The 19,597-nt window shown below is 40.7% G+C and overlaps 1 protein-coding gene across 1 annotated transcript in view; it reads right to left on the bottom strand.

Moving 5' to 3' along the window:
- The window catches only part of ano7 (anoctamin 7), a gene marked incomplete at both ends in the record, with an annotated part of 40,663 nt that overhangs the window by 7,931 nt on the left and 13,135 nt on the right, over positions 1-19,597 (bottom strand). Inside the window, 4 exons of the mRNA XM_080731926.1 lie at positions 11,936-12,034; positions 13,280-13,417; positions 14,119-14,262; positions 14,985-15,081. Coding sequence (XP_080588052.1) covers positions 11,936-12,034; positions 13,280-13,417; positions 14,119-14,262; positions 14,985-15,081 — 478 coding nt within the window. The remainder of the gene's footprint in view (positions 1-11,935; positions 12,035-13,279; positions 13,418-14,118; positions 14,263-14,984; positions 15,082-19,597) is intronic.

Here is a 19,597-nt window from a genome sequence, read left to right as displayed (position 1 = left end):
TAGGGTCCTGCTTAACCTTTCCTATCAGACTCACCTCACTGCTACTCACCAGTTAAGCGTGGGGTGGCTCAGAGTAGATGACAGTACAGCATCTTGCAATGGGCCTGGTGTACAAGATACACTACACCTCTAAGATACCCATGTGTACCTGACAAAATACTTTAAAAACGTTAAGGATGTCCACAATTACAACACCAGCAGCAGCGCCACAGATCACGTTCAACCCAGAGTCAGCTCAAACAAAGGGTCAAACTCGTTCTCCTGCTATTCATGGGTTGCATTTGTAGTCCTACACCAGCCATTTTGAGGACCAACACAGGTGTTTTGATTGACGTAAAACATTGGTTCTATGCCAATCAGACACATTGAACACCTGTGTTGGTCCTCAATATGGCCGGTTTAGGACTACAAATGTAACCCATGAATACTACCAAAATGTGGAACGCCTTACCAAAGGCCTTAAAGGAGTGTAAATCCCTAACATCCTTTAAAACCGCCCTGAAAAACCACTTACAGGTGGCAGCCGCTCGTAACTGGTAAAAACAAACCTAGCCCAGCCTTATCCTCCCCTGACCCTTCTATTGTAAATATCTACTGTATATACTTTTTTGCACATCCTCAGCTGTTTTTTATTCTGACTATCTACTGCATAGTACTGTGCTCTATCAGTCTCTCATTCAATGTTATATGAGATACTTAAATGGTTTCCCATGTACAGTAGGTAAATAAAACCTTCGGGCAGGTGAAGTTTGCTTTGCCCGACCGGGCAAGGGTTCATTTGAGAGGGCACGCAACCTTCTATAAACACAACACCAGATATCTGTCTAAACACCTGGACGTGGCCAGCGCACTCTGTCTTCTGGTCTGTGGAATGTAATAAGAGCACTGTTTACCTATAATGTGCTGGTGCCTACTGTTGCTACACTTAACATTTTTAAATAACAAGTGTGAAACCCTACACATATTCAATCACATCTATGTAGTTATTTGATATTTGGATTAGGAAGTATTGAGGTACAGTATGTATTAAAGTCTTGCATTAATGTACGGTAGTTTACTAAACTTAACCTGAAGCAAAATTACATTAAAACTATATACTGCATTATTTTTGCAGAAAGCGATTGAAGAGATGAAGATATGACAGAAAACATTGACAGAGACCAGGCCATACTGTACCAACATAATTTATACAGGCCTTGAAGCTGTGTAGGATGAAAGCAGAAGTCAACACATGACAGAGAGACATACAGATGGTTTACTGTAATTTAAATGAAAGAACATTAGATACATGCAGTATATCCTGCCATCTGGCCATGGCCAAGACAAAAAGGAAGTAGAAAAAGGGGTAGCTGAGTTACAATTACTGACCAGAGAGCCTCAGATACTGAGGGATTGAATGATTCTCTCTTCCTCTCTCTCCAGACTCATTTCGGTAACACTTTACTACTAGCCCTTACCCGTTCAAAGATATGAGCTCCGAAATGATGTGCAGTGTGTGGGTTATGGGATGTGCACTGTGCACACAGTATATGAGGGATGGAAAGTAACTTTAACTGGTGCTTGCATGATAATATGTAGGAGCACCAATGTAAGAAATACACGTTTCGTTTAATGGCTATAGAGATACTGTGTAACAACATCTGTAACAGGGCCAGACAACAATTCTATGCCCAGGATGAGTGCTTCATAGACGGGTAGGATTTGTGCGTTGACCCGGTGATAATGGTTGGTCTAAAACTTCCAGGGGTCTCCCATATTGGACTGGATCAAAGCCTGACCAATCTGGGGGTCCCTCGCGTCCGACTTTGGGGCCTCGGCCTCGGACTGCAGAGTGGAGAACCACCCCTGGGACCCCCTCCAGGGACCCCTGGCAATATAACACGGGGACCTGTGGATATGGCTTTGGAGAACCGTGCCGCTCCGCCCCTGTCCGACTTTGGGTCCCCCCTGGTTCTCCAAAGCCATATCCACAGGTCCCCGTGTTATATCGCCAGGGGTTCCTGGAGTTTTGTCAACTGAGAAACTGACCTTTGCTCTCGTGGTCACAGAAGTATCAGATTCTCCCCAACTACAGTACAAGGCTTACTTCCACAGGAACCACACTTTATGTATCTCATATAACATTGAAAGACAGACGGATAGAACATAGTACTTTATCTAGGATAACATCAATTTCAAAAGCAGAAAAAGCATAACTATAAGCTTGTACTTATTTTCAGTTATTGGTCAGTTATTGGTTTCAGTTACAGAACTATAGAACAAAGCAGCTTATTTAGGCTCACTTCAATATAGCACCATAACTGTACGTGTACATGTATGTCTCTGCTAGTAGTGACCTACAGGCTAGATGAGGTAGTGTTGATAGTATGGTCATCTCAGTGATGTGTAAATAAAGGTTGTGGGTTCTGGGTAGCATTGTTTCTTCTTTTTCACACACACACACACACACACACACACACACACACACACACACACACACACACATGCACACGCACACGCACACGCACACGCACACGCACACGCACACACACACACACACACACACACACACACACACACACACACACACCATCTAGACACCACACCCCCTTGGTAGACTTATTAAAAGCTGTACCGTTGCCCATTTTTTTCAGTTGAACAACAAGATGCATGTAGTCATAGTGATCCTTGGGGTTGTGCTTTTCCCAAAAGGTAATTTTTATTTTATTTTATCTATATGTATTTATTTTACTGATGTTGGGGCTTTACATTTTATTTTCACTTTCTTTTCCTTTGTTTGCCTCTTATAATTATATGTACTAACCAACTTACTTACTTACTTACTTACTTACTTAACTAGCTATTTGTTCATTCATTCCACCAATTTCTGTTAGCTATCTTTGCAAACATGCATTCACAACAAACATAGTTGTGTCTTTTGAGAAATGTGATTATTGTTTGTTTGTTCAGAAAGTCATGCTTCCAATACACATGAATGGTGTGCTAAGTTTAACACCTGTTGTCTATATAGCCTCTGCCTTGAAATGTTACATGTGCACCCCGGGCGGGACAGGGACCTGCACTGAAACCCAGCAAGACTGTCCTGCTTCCCAGCAATGTGCTGCAATGGTAGTCAGGACATCTATGGGTATGTAATAAGAGGTAACAAATAACCTTAAATTGCTGTGCTGCCTCCGGGCGACTGATTTCCCCCCTCGGGATAATAAAGGTATCTATATATCTATCTATACCACAATACAGATATACTTCTGTTACAAGTCTGGTAATCAAAATGTGCTTGAGTAAAAGTACAAAGGTATTGGCTCCAGAATATAGCCTACTTATAGTACCAAAAGTACTATTTATAATTTGTGTAAAAGTCTTTTGAAATTTTCATATCTAGTAGGGGTGTAAGGATATAGTGAACTGAATCGAAAAATCTATTTTAATTTGCAATGATCTACTACCGGTATATCGTTTGCAAAAGCAAAATATCGTACTGTTTTGGCTCTGTATAGTATCTAATTGTTTTAAAATGCGGTAATCGGTATCGAATCGTTTTGCAATGCAGATAATCGATTGTATGGAAACTACCCACTGAGCATTTTTAGGTTTATTAGTTGCCTATTAGTGGTGTTTTTATCTTCTACACCACGCGTTGAAAATCAGTGTTGTAAAGGTCTAGATTTGATTTTTTTTTTAGTCGGCTATATTTACACTAGACGACTATTAGACCGCTAAAAGTCGGCTATATTTAGCCGTTAACGGCCGTCGAAAGTAGTGAGAAGAAGGACATGGGTGGATTTTAACTGGTGAACTTCTGTTAACAAGACAAGGACTTTACCCCTGAGCCACCAGGCCTGTTACAAATAGGAGGGCGTTTGGCACCTATTAGTAAATAACATCGCCTCCCACTGTTGGTTTTGGGTAACGTTTTTGAGTTTTCTGATAAATGCAAAGTAGTTGTATTGATGAATAGCTATATTAAAATGATATTTATCTAATCAATATATATTGAATGATGGGGTTTGGGGAGAGAACTAGTGTGCGTGTGGGTGTTGTTCTCAGAATGAATTATGTAATTCTCCGCCCAAAGAGAGAACGTATCGTATATTGCTGCCTCCCATCAGTTTCGGCATTGCACTGACAGAGGTGGCTATTTGATCGTATATTTTGGTTTCTTTTTGTAAGATGACTTAATATTTAATACATGGTCTAAAGATAGTCGTTGAAATGCTGTATATAAAACGACTACACCCAGACGTACCGGTATACCTTATAGTGGCCATTAAAATCATTTTACACCAATATTTGGCTATCAGTTCTGCAACGTGGAGTTGTTTTTTAAATAAATATTTATTAAAACAGGGATTAACTTCAATTGTCTAAATTCGGTGTAAATATAAACGTAGATACGCCGACTATAATTAGTCGGCTAAATCTCGGCTAGATCTAAACTATACTTAATAATGATCAACGGATATTATAATTATGTTAGTCCAATATTAGGAGATCAGTTAAGCACCTTACTGTTGTTTTTTTAATAAATAGTTATCGAATTATGGAATAAATTGCAAAGTATATTTTCGGTGTGAATATAACCGGATTCTAGCTGGTTGAAATGATGTCTAAAAAATAACTAGTCGTGTAATATCCGACTATTGCTCAGTGGGTAAGTATTTGTGCCTTGTATTTGGCAATTTTAATAAGAGGGAAAATGAAAAAGAGGGGTCTAATTACTTTTCCATTCCATATACAGTAGCTACTCTTGGTCTATCGATAAATGTGTGTAATCTCTTTATTCATGTCAAGGTGGGTTTGTCCATATGTTGAAATATAATGTCCATGTGTCCATGCTAGATAATCACAGCGTTTACTTCCATAATAATGGATTTTTACACATTTTACAGAGATTTAATTTCTTTGCTAAATAGTTACTATATCGATTTTAAATCATTGAATCGAATCGTATCGTATCGCCATGAATGAACCAATATCGTCCATGTATCGTATGGTTAACCATGTATCATGATGTGTATCGTATTGTTGTTAAAATGTATCGTTACACCCCTATTATCTAGCATTGTGGGCTTGTATCAGTCTAGGAAAAATGAATATTATGTAATAGTTAATTTTCTTCTGTAATATAATTTTAAACTTTCATATATTCTAGATTCATTGTGTATGCAGTGAAATATTCAAAAACTTTTTTTGTTTTAATTTAGATTATTATGGCATACAGCTCATAAAAAACAAAAATACAGGTTATGTTAATGTATGCATGCACTGGAATACTTCTGAACAAATGTCTTCATCAATGGGTGTGGCAGGAGGATGGTCAGCCTGTGGTACTGCTGAGGTGTTGTGGAAGCCCAGGTTTGCTTTGATAGAGACCTTAAGCTCATCTGTGTGGTTGAGTCTGGTGTCTCTCATCTTCCTCTTGACAACACAAGACAGATCTCTGTGGGGTTCAGGTTACAGTAACTGGCCTGACCTGAACCCCACAGAGAATCTGGTGCTGAGTGCATAAATTAACATAACCTTTCAGAAGTTTGACATTTCTGTATTATACATCCTTCTTTTGAGTGGTCCTGTGTAATATTCAAATATTTTGAGTTATGGATTTTTGATTTTCATGAGCTGTATGCCATAAAAATCTAAATTAAAACAAAAAAAGGTTTTGAATATTTCACTGCATGCATATATATATATATATATATATATATATATATATATATATATATATATATATATATGTGTATATTAGGGGTGCAACAATACATGTATCGATATCGAACCGTTCAATACGAGGGTGTACCGAACTGCATGACCCTGTACCGAACAATACAATACAATACCACTCCACATTCACATTCCCCTGGAACCCCCTCAAGGATCCCTAGGGGTCCGCAGAGCCCACTTAGAGAACCACTACCCTAGAGGTTGGGTACCGTATTGTTCAAAGTAAAAAAAAAAAAAAAAACGTAGTTATAAAAATACATTTATAAATCAAGGACGTTTCTGTTTATTTTTTGTATCGAAAAAATATCGAACCGTATGGAACCGTGAATTTTGTGTATCGTTGCACCCCTAATATGTGTATATATATATATATATATATATATATATATATATATATATATATATATAAGAAAATGAACATTAATATTTAGATTGATCTGTAGATCGTCTATTTTCAAACAGCCAAGTTTATTTCGGGTTGAAGTGAGGTGAATGTGTTTTATTGTAATAATCAAAATCTACAATGTAACTAGTAACAAAGGTTTTCAAATAACTGTAGTAAAAGTACGATATTTGCCTCTGAGATTTAGTGGAGTAGAAGTAAAACTACTGGAAATTGGAAAGCACAAATATCCTCAAAATTGTACAGTAGTTGGGTAAATGTACTTGAGGTACAGTATAAACTCTGCATTTAATTTTTGTGAGGCATTAGCAGAACTTTCTAGTGTGATTAATATGTTAGTTGGCAGCGGATAATATCTTGTTTGTTTTTTAGGTGGGATGAACACAGATGTTAACATGAAGTATTGCATGGCATCTGCTGGGTGTGGTCTTAGTGGCTCAATGAACTTGGGAAGCGTCAGGATACTTATGAGTAGCAAGTGCTGCTCCACTGACCTCTGCAATGCCCAATATCCCACACGTAAGTATCTATAGTGTAGCCTTGGCCTGGGAGGCGAACCCGGGACCCCGATATCCGATGGCGTGTGCGTTACCACTCAACTAAAGAGCCAGGCTCGTTAGCCAAGCTGCAACACACACACCGTATAGCCTACAGTCGTCCCCTCTAACTGGAAGCGCGACAGCACGCGCCGGCCAGGGGCTAAGCTCGACTGAAACCGGGGGTCCGAGCGCGACCAGCGTTGGGGGACTGTCGTCGACTACCAGGCTTAAAGGGGAAGACCACCCATTATCAATATTGAACTATGTCATTAATATACCTTAGAGGAGTTGTGTGGAAATAGAAAAAAGTTCCCCCCCTTCTGTGTTGCCTAGAACTGGAGGATTGATTTTGGGGTTTGTATTGTAAAGTACAACTTGATGACATCACACCATTGTACTTTACAATACAAACCCCCAAATCAATCTTCCTGTTCTAGGCAACACAGAAGGGGGGGACTTTTTTTCTATTTCCACACAATTCCTCTAAGTTATATTAATGAAATAGTTCAATATTGAAAATGGGTGGTCTTCCCCTTTAAGGTCTACAACGACGAGGAACTGACGGATTACCCGGCAGTACCTATTTGTACCGCTGCCACCAATGTAGCCTCGGCCAGGATGCGAACCGGGACCCCGATATCTGATGGCGCGTGTGCGTTACCACTAAGTTAAGATCTCGTTAGCCAAGCTGCAAACATTGAGAAGACCCCCAAAACTGATTATTTGATAGCACATGCCCCGACGCCCGTCTGAAAAGATTTTCTGCCAGGGACCCCCAGAAGAGAATATTAGGCCTACTGTTATTTATTTTATTTCCAGATTGTAAAAAAATCCAAAATAGCAGAGGAAAAAGAAAAATATACAACTGTGTGTGTGTGTGTGTGTGTGTGTGTGTGTGTGTGTGTGTGTGTGTGTGTGTGTGTGTGTGTGTGTGTGTGTGTGTGTGACAAACAGGAGACAAACAATTTAAACAAGATGCAAATTTGAATACTTCAACTGTCAGTGCTTGTATCATGAGATACGATATTTAACATGCTATGGAAATGTGTGAATGTTATTTTGGGGTTGTACATGAGGTTCAGGGTTGAAGAAATCATCAATATAACAATTTCAAAATGTTAAATGTACAGCTCCGGCCAGCTCTTCTTCTCCAAATGGTAAGAAGTGCTACACTTGCCAAGGCCAGGATTGCTCCAAGGAACTATCCTGTTCTGGGGATGAGGATCGTTGCATCTCAACAAGAGGTGATACCGGTACGTCTATAGCTTCAGACCACAGCCTCTCCTGTTTACCCAAATATTTCACATTAATCAGCTCTGAAGAACGTTCAATAATTTCTCTAGACAAGGAGCATTAAGTACAGACAATAATATGGTTTTATTTCTGTTCACAGTGGTGAAGGGCTGCGTCTCAAAGAGCCTGTGTGTGTCATCGGATATTATTGGCACGATTCCAGGCATGTCAGGTGAAGTGAGCTGCTGTGAGGGCGACTTGTGCAACAGCAACACAAGCACTGCCAACGGCACAGGCACTTCCAGCGGCACTGGTTCACAAGGCCACACAAGCACTGCTATTAGCCTCTTGCTCCTGGTAGCAGCAGTGGTCTCTGTTGCTCTGTTCAACTGAACCTTTCCACTGCTTCAGTTTACTCCTTATCTCTGTATGAGCTACTGCTATACTTTACAATAGGTTATTTCTCAGACGGCATGGGTCCTTGTTGCTTCGCCATTGAAATTTCAGCTTTGTCATTGTGTTGTACTCTCAGGTTACAATGAAAATATGACATAAAACAAGCCACTGCATTGCATTATCAACTTCACTAATTAATATTTTGGCAGTTGTCCATTTTTGATACTGTTGTATCCTCCAAATGAGTACAGTTTGTGTCCGACTACCACAGCAGCGGTGCCGCACTCTTTAGGTCCACCCTTCAAATGTAGCGTCCAGTGAATCATTTCGTGCACCAGCATCACCGCGAAGGGCAATTTGTTGCTAAAGTTTGCTGAATGGCATTGTGTTGTACAATAAAAACATTTAAAAGGACAATCATATTGGACGCGGTGACGACGTTGTGATGTCATTCCTTGATGACCATTATATGGAATAGCAAATGAGGTTTCAGCAAAAAATAGTATCTGAAATTTGCTAATAATAAGATTTGTTTTGTCAGTACTATGACACCAGTCATCCATATTTGGGCTAGGGCTGTTCGATTTGGCCTAAAAATTAAATCCTGATTTATTACTCAGAAAAGTCGATTTTCGATTTACATATTAATATTGATGACATCAGGGATCTCCATATATGGGCATAAAAGGGACTCTATTAGTGTGGTTCCCCTGACATCACAGTGATGTGAGAGCCTAACAGTCAACAATAAAAGATCAAACCCTGGTTAAGGTTCAAGGTTGTACTTTATTGTTACGTCTTTTGTACAGGTACATAAGAGTAATACTTGTTTTTGTTCGGCTTCCTTTCAGACAATGAAGTGGTATATATAAAAACAGCAAAACAACAAAAACACAACACATCTTAAGATAAAATAATAATAAGTAATACGTAATATGGCTTAGGAAAGAAAGAGAGTGCAAAGGGCAAAAGAGCAAAGAGAATGTAAAAAGCATCCTCAGCTGTACATGACTTGTACATAAAGTTTGGTATATTGTATACACCCATGACATTATGTTTCCTTAGTAGCTACTGTACTAGGGTTGGGGTTAGGGTTAGGGTACAGTAGGTTAGCCATTCATTATTGCTATTGAGGCGTTGAGATTCATACTGAGATTCCTGACAAGATGTGACGGTTCTCATACTATGAAACAAACAGTATTGCCGTCGTGCAGAAACATCTCCATATTCAAACTTTTTTTGTAAATTAATGCTGATCTGTTATTTTTGCTATTTTTAAAAGTAACAGTTTTGGATATATGAGGTTTCCAGACGATAGCATGTGAGGGAAAACTCATCATCCTTGTTGATATTTGAATATTTACTACAACGGTCTATATTTATTGCGACCGCAGTATACCATGAGAAATGTCGCAGCTTGTCTCCGTCTGTCTGTCTGTCTGTCTGTGTCAGTCCTTCCTTCAGTCAGTCAGTACACATTTTTACAGTCTATTGGTTCCCTTGTCACTGTGACATCACTCTGACATCATGCTCTGATGTCACTGTGATGTAGGGGAACCACTCTTAACAGAATGGGTTTGCTGCTCTGACATCACACTCTGGCTTCATGTCCCTTTTATGCCCATATATTTTATGCCCATATAGTCGACAATGTGATGTCAGAACATGCCCATGGGGCTTTTAAGCCGTGACATAATTTTGTAGTCAGACCTCCAAGCAGATTTATTGTCAATATCTGTCCCTCGCTATTTCAACAGATCTGAGACAAAAATAACGACTAAAGTATAATTCTACCACTTTCCTTTCAACAACAAAGAGAAGAAAAAATAGTAAATAGTAAAAATAGTAAAAAGATTAGCTTTTTTTGGGGGGCAAAAGTTCTCCTCTGCCTATAAAATGATGTCAGACTTAACAGCCCCATATATAGGCATTCCCAGAACACACTTGCAAATTAATTACATCCTTGTCCGCTTTATGCCCATATATGGAGATCCCTGTCCCATTGTCATCAATATTAAGGGCATATCTGGGAATGCCCAAATATGGGCATTCCCAGAACACACTTGCAAATTAATTACGTCCTTGTCCATTCTATGCCCATATATAGAGATCCCTGTCCCGGTGGCATCAATATTAAGGGCATATCTGGGAATGGCCATATTTGGTAATGCCCATATATGGGCATGTTCTGCCAATCTCAACAGGCACTGTTGAGATTGGGTAACTGGTCCGATATACATCTCTGGCCAGATAGCCAAGAATTGTCACAACCTCGCATGTCACCCTGAGGCGTCTTACTAGTAGTATTGTATTCTATGTACTATGTAATTGCGACCGTATAGGTCGCATTTACTACCAAAACCTCCACCGGCTGTCTGTCAGTCTGTCCGTCATGTCACACTTTTCCCCAACTCATATCTCCGCCACCGTTGCCCCAAGACATGCCAAACTTTGCACACACACTCCTTGCCTGCCAATCCACAACCTCCACCTCTCACGTCATACGGGCAGCCATAGTTACACCTGGAATGTTGAATCTCCATATATGGAGATAACCTACGCATCACACAAAGTCTGACCTCACCAGCCCATACTTGGGCATGGACGACTTATATCTCCATATACGGAGATGGCCATATATGGAGATACAATACCCCACAATTCCCCACTAGCTGAGTATCTTAAGATGGTTGGATGTGATGATAAGCTATAAGCTTAGTTGATCTCTTAGTTTATCTCCATATATGGCCATCTCCGTATATGGAGATATAAGTCGTCCATGCCCAAGTATGGGCTGGTGAGGTCAGACTTTGTGTGATGCGTAAGTTATCTCCATATATGGAGATTCAACATTCCAGGTGTAACTATGGCTGCCCGTATGACGTGAGAGGTGGAGGTTGTGATATTTGTGGAGATAACGGTCGCTTATCTCCCGATTAGGGAGTCTTACTGGTAATAAGAAGAATACATTGTATTTGTATTGCACTTTACATTTGAAACAAACCTCAAAGTGCAGTAGGCTACAGGGAAAAAAAACATTTGCATTTGCAGGGTTTAAACCTAAAAATCTAACCAAATGCTTTGTTGTGTTTCATATTTGCTGTGTGTATGTGTGTGTGTGTGTGTGTGTGTGCGTGCGTGCGTGCGTGCGTGCGTGTGTGTGTATATGTGTATGTGTGTGTGTGTGTGTGTGTGTGGGTATCCTTTGCATTGTGTGTACTGTATGCAAGTGGTTCTCAGCCTTTTCAGGGCGTGACCTACAAAATAATCATATTTCAACTGGGGACCCCCCACCCTGACAAGCACTTGGAATTGTAGAAGTTGGCTTTACATTTAGTTTGACCCAATCTGTTCCACTGTGAAAATACCAGATCTACATGCTCACAACGCCTTGCAAACCCATATAATTTTACAATTTGGTCAATGTTTGACCAGAGGTACTAAACAGGTATTAAAAGTCCTTCATTTGTCACTTTAGAAATGTACCATGTATTAGCAGTAACACTTTAAGGCTACTGCATGTATGTTTGTCTGTTTACTGTTGTGTGAGAAAACAATGTTAACATTAAGCTAAACCTCTGGGGACCCCCCCCCAAAATAATGTGAGGACCACTGCTGTATGGTGTGCAGTGTTTGTACTCACAGACACCCGGAAGAACTTGTGTTGTGTTTTGTAAATGATGATGGACAGAATGGAGCGATAGAAGATGATCCCCACCAGAAACACCATCACTACGGCAACCTGCGAATAAAACACCACCAGTTAGAGGGAAACTAGGTAACTTTAAGCCTATTTGTATATATTATGTAAATACATATTTTAGCAGTGATCAGCCACTACATTATTGTGCTGGGGTGTTTCCTTGCAGAAAGACACATCCCTCTGGCTGTATTTTGGTTCTGTTCCACTGTTTTGTTGACATTCCTACTGTTTATGTTGACATTCATCCCTTGGAGGGACGTTTTTTGTCAGGGGGAGCTGGCCAGAGCTCTTAATTGCTCCCGTTGAACTTCAAAGGGGTTGTGCACTGCGGTAATTGTTTGGCCCATAAAAGTGTCAAATGCTTGTTAGTGATTTATCTTATCAATGAAAGCATCAAAAACAACAACCTGTTTGATGCCTTTCATAGAGGGGAGAATGTGTTTGCTTACACATTAGTTCCCCTTTAAAGCTACACTGTATTGTGTAACTTTATTGGGGTGAATGATATGTTATTTTTAATCATTCTGTATGACAGGTAGAGTATGGTATAACACTGTGGATGTTGCACTTGGTCTCCCTGCTCTTCTATTGAGACATTTAGATCATGCGGTCTGGTAGGACACCTACTGGTTAACAAGTGGTATGAAGGTCAAAACTCATTCTATCCATTCTATCGTCTTAGTAAAATAGCTGGAACGATGGGGAGACCCCTGTTACACTATGATTCTTTGCTCTAAGAGTCTATTGCTCCCAGACAGTTACCAACCATGTAAGACTGAGGGTGCACTGGTACACACTGTACTCTATGGATAAATAAACAAAGATAAGCATCCCATTTGTGCTTCACAATTGATAACAATACAAACAGAGGGCATGGTTGGGGTTTGGGGTCAGGGTTGAGGTTGTTGTTAAGATTCAGGTTTAGGGTTCAGGATTAAGGGCCAGAGTTTACATCTCCAGGCAACCACCATTTTTGTTATTAAAACGCAGAACTTTGAACTCCCGTTAAAATCCCGTCTCTCATGCTACTTCTGTTCTCCAATGCAAGTGGATAGGACCGAGAAGTACAGCAAAACCTGGTAGGACAGGATTTAAAGAATCTTTACCGTTTTAAACCCTGTTTGGGTAGGACGGCTCGAACAAAAATGGAATATGTATTAGTTTCTTTTTTCCAAACGGGACAACTGGACCATGTTTTTTGGCACCAAATAAATACTTTGAAAGGTTAGATAGCCGTTCTGGTCCGAAATTCTCCTTTAAGCTTTGGGAAGGTCATTCTCTCACCATAACCAGGATAGCCATAACGCCGGTAAGGGTTCTGTTGAGTCGCTGTTTGTCAGGAAAGTAAGGCTCCTCGGCCCCGGTCACTGGGTTCCTCATGGTCATGGGAGCCATCGCTGTGAACTCTGGCCTGGGACGCTCCTGTCAGGGGACACAACTAGGCCTGTCACAGTTATTACATAATCGTCTAATTGCAATTATTTGACGTCATTATTTTTGTCATAATCGTCATAATGTTCTTATATTTTCAAACATTAAAGAAATAGTGGAAATAGTAGATCTACTTAGATCGGCTATATCAATGTTCTTTCTTAAGTATAAGGTTGTCAAATATGTCAGTCATTGACTAATTTCTTTGTATATTTAGGTTATGTGTCATATCTGCCATGTGCCGCCTAAAACTAAAGCCAAACAGAAATGTAATTGTCAGCAACACAATTAAATCGTTAATAGCAATTATTTGAGTGACAGTTGATCGTCAGGTAAATGTCATAATCGTGACAGCCCTAGACACAACTTCACCTTTTGACCTTCAACCTCTGACCTTTACATTTCCTTACAGTCTGCACCTGAACCTAACTAATCAAACAGGGTGTGTACTTTTTATTTATTTATTTATTAAAAACGCATAAAAAAATTGTCCATGACCCATAAATGGGTCCCGACCCACTGCTTGGGAAACAGTAGGTAGGCGGTATCGCTGATGTACAAGCTCACCTCACACTGTGACGTATTTGGACATGATGATGTAACGTTTCAAATTCTCCCATCTTTCTTTAGCCTTTAGCCAAAGAAAAAATAATTCAACATTAAAACATTAAGTAGAATGCCAGATGTCTGACCTCTATGTCGGTGAAGGCAGAACAGTCCCACCGGTGCGTCAGAAAGGAGCTTCTTCTCTTCCAAGACTCCAGGAAGCTCACAGCCCACAGGGACATGAAGACAGAGAAGAACACTGTCCCTCCGTTATCAAACAACAGGCCTGCCTACGGTACACACAGGAGCAGAGGGTCAAATTGTATGCAAATTGTATGCTTTGTACGCTATTGCTTTCTTTTTATACCGGTATTATATTTTACCACGATATTCGGGATTATCGTCCAATAAAAGAAACATGAATTAGGACCAATAATTCATATATAAATATAAAAATATATATTATATATATAAGTGCTATGTTAGTTTTACGCCACTAAATGCAGGCAGCGGGCACACTACACAAAACTAAGTATGAACTGTGAAAGTGAAAGACCCTTCCTATCGCAGAGGCTATGATAAGTTTGTTTAATGTTCAGGATATAATCCTGGAGTATAGTTGGCATATTCAATCGAAGGAGTACACTGTCTGAACATGGATAAACTGAAAGTTATCGGAACCTTATAACTCTATGAATGCAGCGGGGCTTTAGCAAAGTGCTAGTTGTTTGCTAACTACAGTAGCAGTGTTGTTATTCAACTGAACATTATCAAATGAGAGTGGGATTATATCCATACGGAGCACACATGTTTCTTCACAAACTTCAGACCGATATATCCACAGAGACAACCCACAACATGTAAGTTCCTCTGGCACGACAATGTACAGGGCACGTACAGTGCTCGAAAAAAAGTATTTATTTACTTATTAATGACGGTATGCAGTATTACTTTTTATTGACGGTCGGTATGCCTTATTGACGGTATGCAGACAGACAGACAAGTACAGTACCTTGTATGTGTGACAGATGCTTGACAGGTTCCAGTAGGAGCAGATGTTACAGAGGGGACACATGACGAAGCTGTCCCCACTGTCACACAACTCCCTCCTGCACACACACACACACACACACACACACACACACACACACACACACACACACACACACACAGGCACAGGCACGCACGCACGCGCGCACGCACGCACGCACGCACGCACGCACGCACGCACGCACACACACACACACACACACACACACACACACACACAGTGAGTCAGCAGGTTATGGGTTAATTGTTCAGAGAGACTTAAAGGAGTAGTTCACCCCCAAAATGACTTTTTTTCTATTGATTACTCATGCCATGGAGACTTGAGTTCAATAATATAATTTTTGTATTTGTCAAAAAAAAATACTACAGTAAATTTACTGGCTATAGTAAATGGGGACCCAAATGCATTTGGGTCCCCATCCGGAATCAATGGGGGTACATTTATGTAATCAAATTATTGTCTTAGGAATGTGAGAAAAAATAAAAATAAATATAGCTGCAAGCAGCGATAAAGTGTCCAAGGCATAAAAAGCAGGAAAGCAAAAAGGCATCAAGGGAAAGCAAAGAAGAATATCAAAGAAAAACTAGAAGCAGTGTTCTTCCGAACAGGACTCCGGCAGGTCAGGTAGGTTTTTTTTGGCCAAGCGGTGACTCTATAATAGGCCAAAGTGAAAAGGGTGCCACGTGTTCTTGGGCCTTTCACGGCAATCGGACGCTGCATGCGGGATTTGAAGCATTTTGTTCCAAAAATGTGTTTTGCAAAAATTGACCCGCTGGTGGCGCTATAACAGGCCAATGTGAGAAGGGTGGCATCTGTTCCTTGGCCTAGTGGGAATGTGTGTGCAAAATCTCACACACATAGCAGGCTGCGTTTGAGACATTTTGTTCAAAAAGGGGCAATCCTGCAAACCTTGGAATTCAATGTTAGCCAATTAGATAGAATATGATATCTGACAAATCCGTCATGATTACATCACTGTAGAGATACTGTGTACTGATTTGTGTGATTTTCGGATAAAATCTGAAGGAGTAATATTGAAGAATGTGTTTTACATACTGTAAGTCGGCCTTCTGGTGGCGCTATAAATGGCAGATGTGAAAAATGCAGGGCACAGGTTTTTCCATGGCCTCTGGGAAGTGTGCATACAAAGTTTTAAACTAATCGGTGGTTATAGGTAAAAGCACAAATTGGCCTCTACACAACATGTATGGAAAAAACTGTAGGCCTATATGCAACAGACATAAAAAACTGTGACACTATGCACCTGGACAGTTTGATTATGTACTGTACATAGTAAGCCTTGCGGAGCTATGAAGATCATATGAATCGGCACGGCTATGAATCTCATAGGGCAGGAGCCTATCTCCTGTTTCTGTATAGTAAGGCAACTTGATGTACAAGTACACCCCCTGGACATGACGCTAGCATGTCACAGGTAGTTTCCCCCATTCCAACCCCTGATTCTGAGTTTCAAGCAGGGAGGCAATGGGTAACATTTTTTAGAATCTTTGGTATGACGCGCCCGGGGTTTGAACCTGGATCTCCCAGTCTCAGGGCAGACACTCAAACCACTAGGCCACTGGGCTGGTACATGATATCGTTGCAATCCTTGGAAATCACAACATAGGTGTAGACATGACAGTTTGTATTATAATGCTTGTTTCGGGATTTATGATGCAAAATACTTTATTTAGTAATGGCGGATATTAAAATACACATCAAGGGGGGTTGGGGGACATTTTTAGGAAGGCTCCATATCAGACATTGTTCAAGGAACCAAACTGTGAAGTGTACCAAATATCATGGTTTTACGCTTATATAAACCCCAGGCGGTAGTGATGCGCGGGCCGACCCGGTGCCCCCACCCGCCCGCCAACCCGCCCGTGTGCGGGTGGGTGGGTCAAGGTTTGAGACTCAATATTGGCGGGCGGCGGGCGGGCGGGTTATCACCACTCTCATGTGCAAAAAATAAATAAGAATAATCACCTGTTCTTATTTGCCTTTTATTCTTAATAAGAGTAGTCCTATAAGAATAAGAATATAATGTTTGAATACGAGCATGAGCGAGCGAGCATGTTTTAAAATGCGCCAGAGAGGAGCGAGGTTTCTCCTCCGCTCCTGTTGGGCCCGCGAACCGCATTTTGCCAACATTTGACACAACGTGAGCACAGCAGAAGAATGCACAAACAATTCAGCAGGATTTCACTTACCGTATGTGTCTCTGTCATCCACACAAGTCCGTTTATAGCTAAATACTTTGTGTCGGGTAAGTTATAGACTAGTATAACCAGCCAGTCAACGGATACGATTTGAAACACAACTTTCGCAAGTGAGACGGATTTTTTGACTGAATGAACCAACCACGCTCGCCTCGAGAATTAAAAAAAGTATAAAAGCTATTTGAGATGTTTATCGATTAGAATCTTTACACACCTGCTCCCAAATAATTAATTATATAATTCCAGTTCACTGCGCATATATTATGTAGGTCATTTCAATTAAGCTCTCTCACTCAATTGTGTCAGCGCTCGTCTGAAAAGAGTCGAGCAGCTCCCGCCTCCCTTAGTTTAAACTAGGTTATAAAATGACATATAGGCTATATAGAATAGATTTTCAGCCAAGAAGTGAATGAAAACGTAGGCCAGTGCTTTCTTATTGTCCATGCTGGATTATTATTTCTTCAAATTGACTGCATCCATCCTGGATCACACAATAAGAGGTAACATCCAGGTCTTTATTATCCATCATGCTTTCAAATCAAACAAAGTAATCACTCATAGGCCTATGTGTGATGTGTGAGACCAAGTTTAACATCTTAAACATCACATGCTGCGCATCCAAAGTCAGCCGCCTCTCCTCCTCTTTCTCTCCTCCTCCTGTGTGTCTCCGCTCTCATATAGGCTACTAAATTGAACAGCCTTTCGGACTTTAAGTCACTCGGACTTTAAGGCCATCGGAAAATCACCATGCGCCCACCTCGAGTCGCTCCCATGATCCCATCTCTCCAATCTGGTGAATCAATAACCAACAGAATGTAATATTGTCCGTCTTTTGCTGTCTGCGCTGTATAAATATGATTGACATAAAACCTGAAACGCCATTCTTCCCCGACGATGCCCCAGAGAGAATGAACGTCTTTGAATGAATGTCTTTTAGGCTAAACCCCAATTTGAACAACACGTTTGTTTATTTAGCCCATGACAATATTGTGCTACTGTAAACCTTTCTGTAAAGCGACGTTGGGTAGGCTACTTAGAAGAGCCGTATACAGATGAGCTATTCTGGAGATGATATACCATCTTTTTTTTTAAATGCGGGTTGCGGGGCGGGCGGATTCGTTGATTTGTATATTGTTCTGCGGGGCGGGCGCGGGCGGGTTACGTTTCGTGCGGGCTGTGGGTCGTGCGGGTTATGAAAAAAACCTGACCCGCGCATCACTACCAGGCGGGATACGATCCAACGACCTTCTGCATGAAAGGCATATGCCCTGACCACTACACTAGGCAGCCACAGAATCTGTTAGCCATGTTTGTTTAAAAAAAAGTTCTATGTAGGCTGAGTGCCTTGATTTTATTGATTTCTTTTTTATATTTTGGAGGCTTGGGGTGAAATCAATCTGAGTAAATGTAATCTATTGTATGTATTTCTGACATTTTCGAGTGATCATATTTTCTTTTACTCAGAACAGAAAAAAAAAAACGGCTGGTAGAGAAGGGCTCATTTTAAACATGAACATGATCTGGAGTTAGATCAGACGTGTCAACATTAAAGAGTTTGACATTCGCACATGCCATGGGCATCCAGGATGTTAACATCAACTCAACCCGACGTGGGGTTTGAACTCACAACCATCTGTATATCAGGCACAGGCACTGATCACTACACTACGGTAGTCACACATAAAGGACCTGTCATTTAAAAAAAAAAAGAAAAAAAAAGAAAAAGTTTCATGCATACAAAGTTTTACACTAATCGGTGGTTATAGGTAAAAGCACAAATTGGCCTCTACACAACATGTATGCAAAAGACTGTAGGCCTATATGCAACAGACATAAAAAAAACTGTGATACTATGCACAGTTTGATTATGTACATAGTAAGCCTTGCTGAGCTATGAAGACCATTATGAATCGGCCAGGCTATGAATCTCATAGGGCAGGAGCCTATCTCCTGTTTCTGTAGCGCAAGGTAACTTGTTGTACAAGTACACCCCCTGGACATGACGCTAGTATGTCGCAGGGAGTTACCCCCAATCCAACCCTAGATGTTGAGTTTCAAGCAGGGAGGAACTGGGTCCCATTTTTTAGAATCTTCGGTATGACGCGACCCGGGTTTGAACCCAGATCTCCCAGTCTCAGGGCAGACACTCAAACCACTAGACCACTGAGCTGGTACATGGTATCATTGCAATCCTTGGAAATCACAACATAGGTGTAGACATGACAGTTTGTATTATAATGCTTGTTTCAGGTTTCAGGGTTTATGTCATGGTTTTATGCTTATACAAGCCCCAGGTGGGATTCGATCCAACAAGCTTCTGCATGTAAGGCATGTGCCCTGACCACTACACTAGGC

Source organism: Nannobrachium achirus (assembly GCF_963921795.1).
Source record: "Nannobrachium achirus genome assembly, chromosome: 8".
Taxonomy (NCBI): Eukaryota; Metazoa; Chordata; class Actinopteri; order Myctophiformes; family Myctophidae; genus Nannobrachium; species Nannobrachium achirus.
This window is presented reverse-complemented; position numbering and strand designations above follow the sequence as displayed.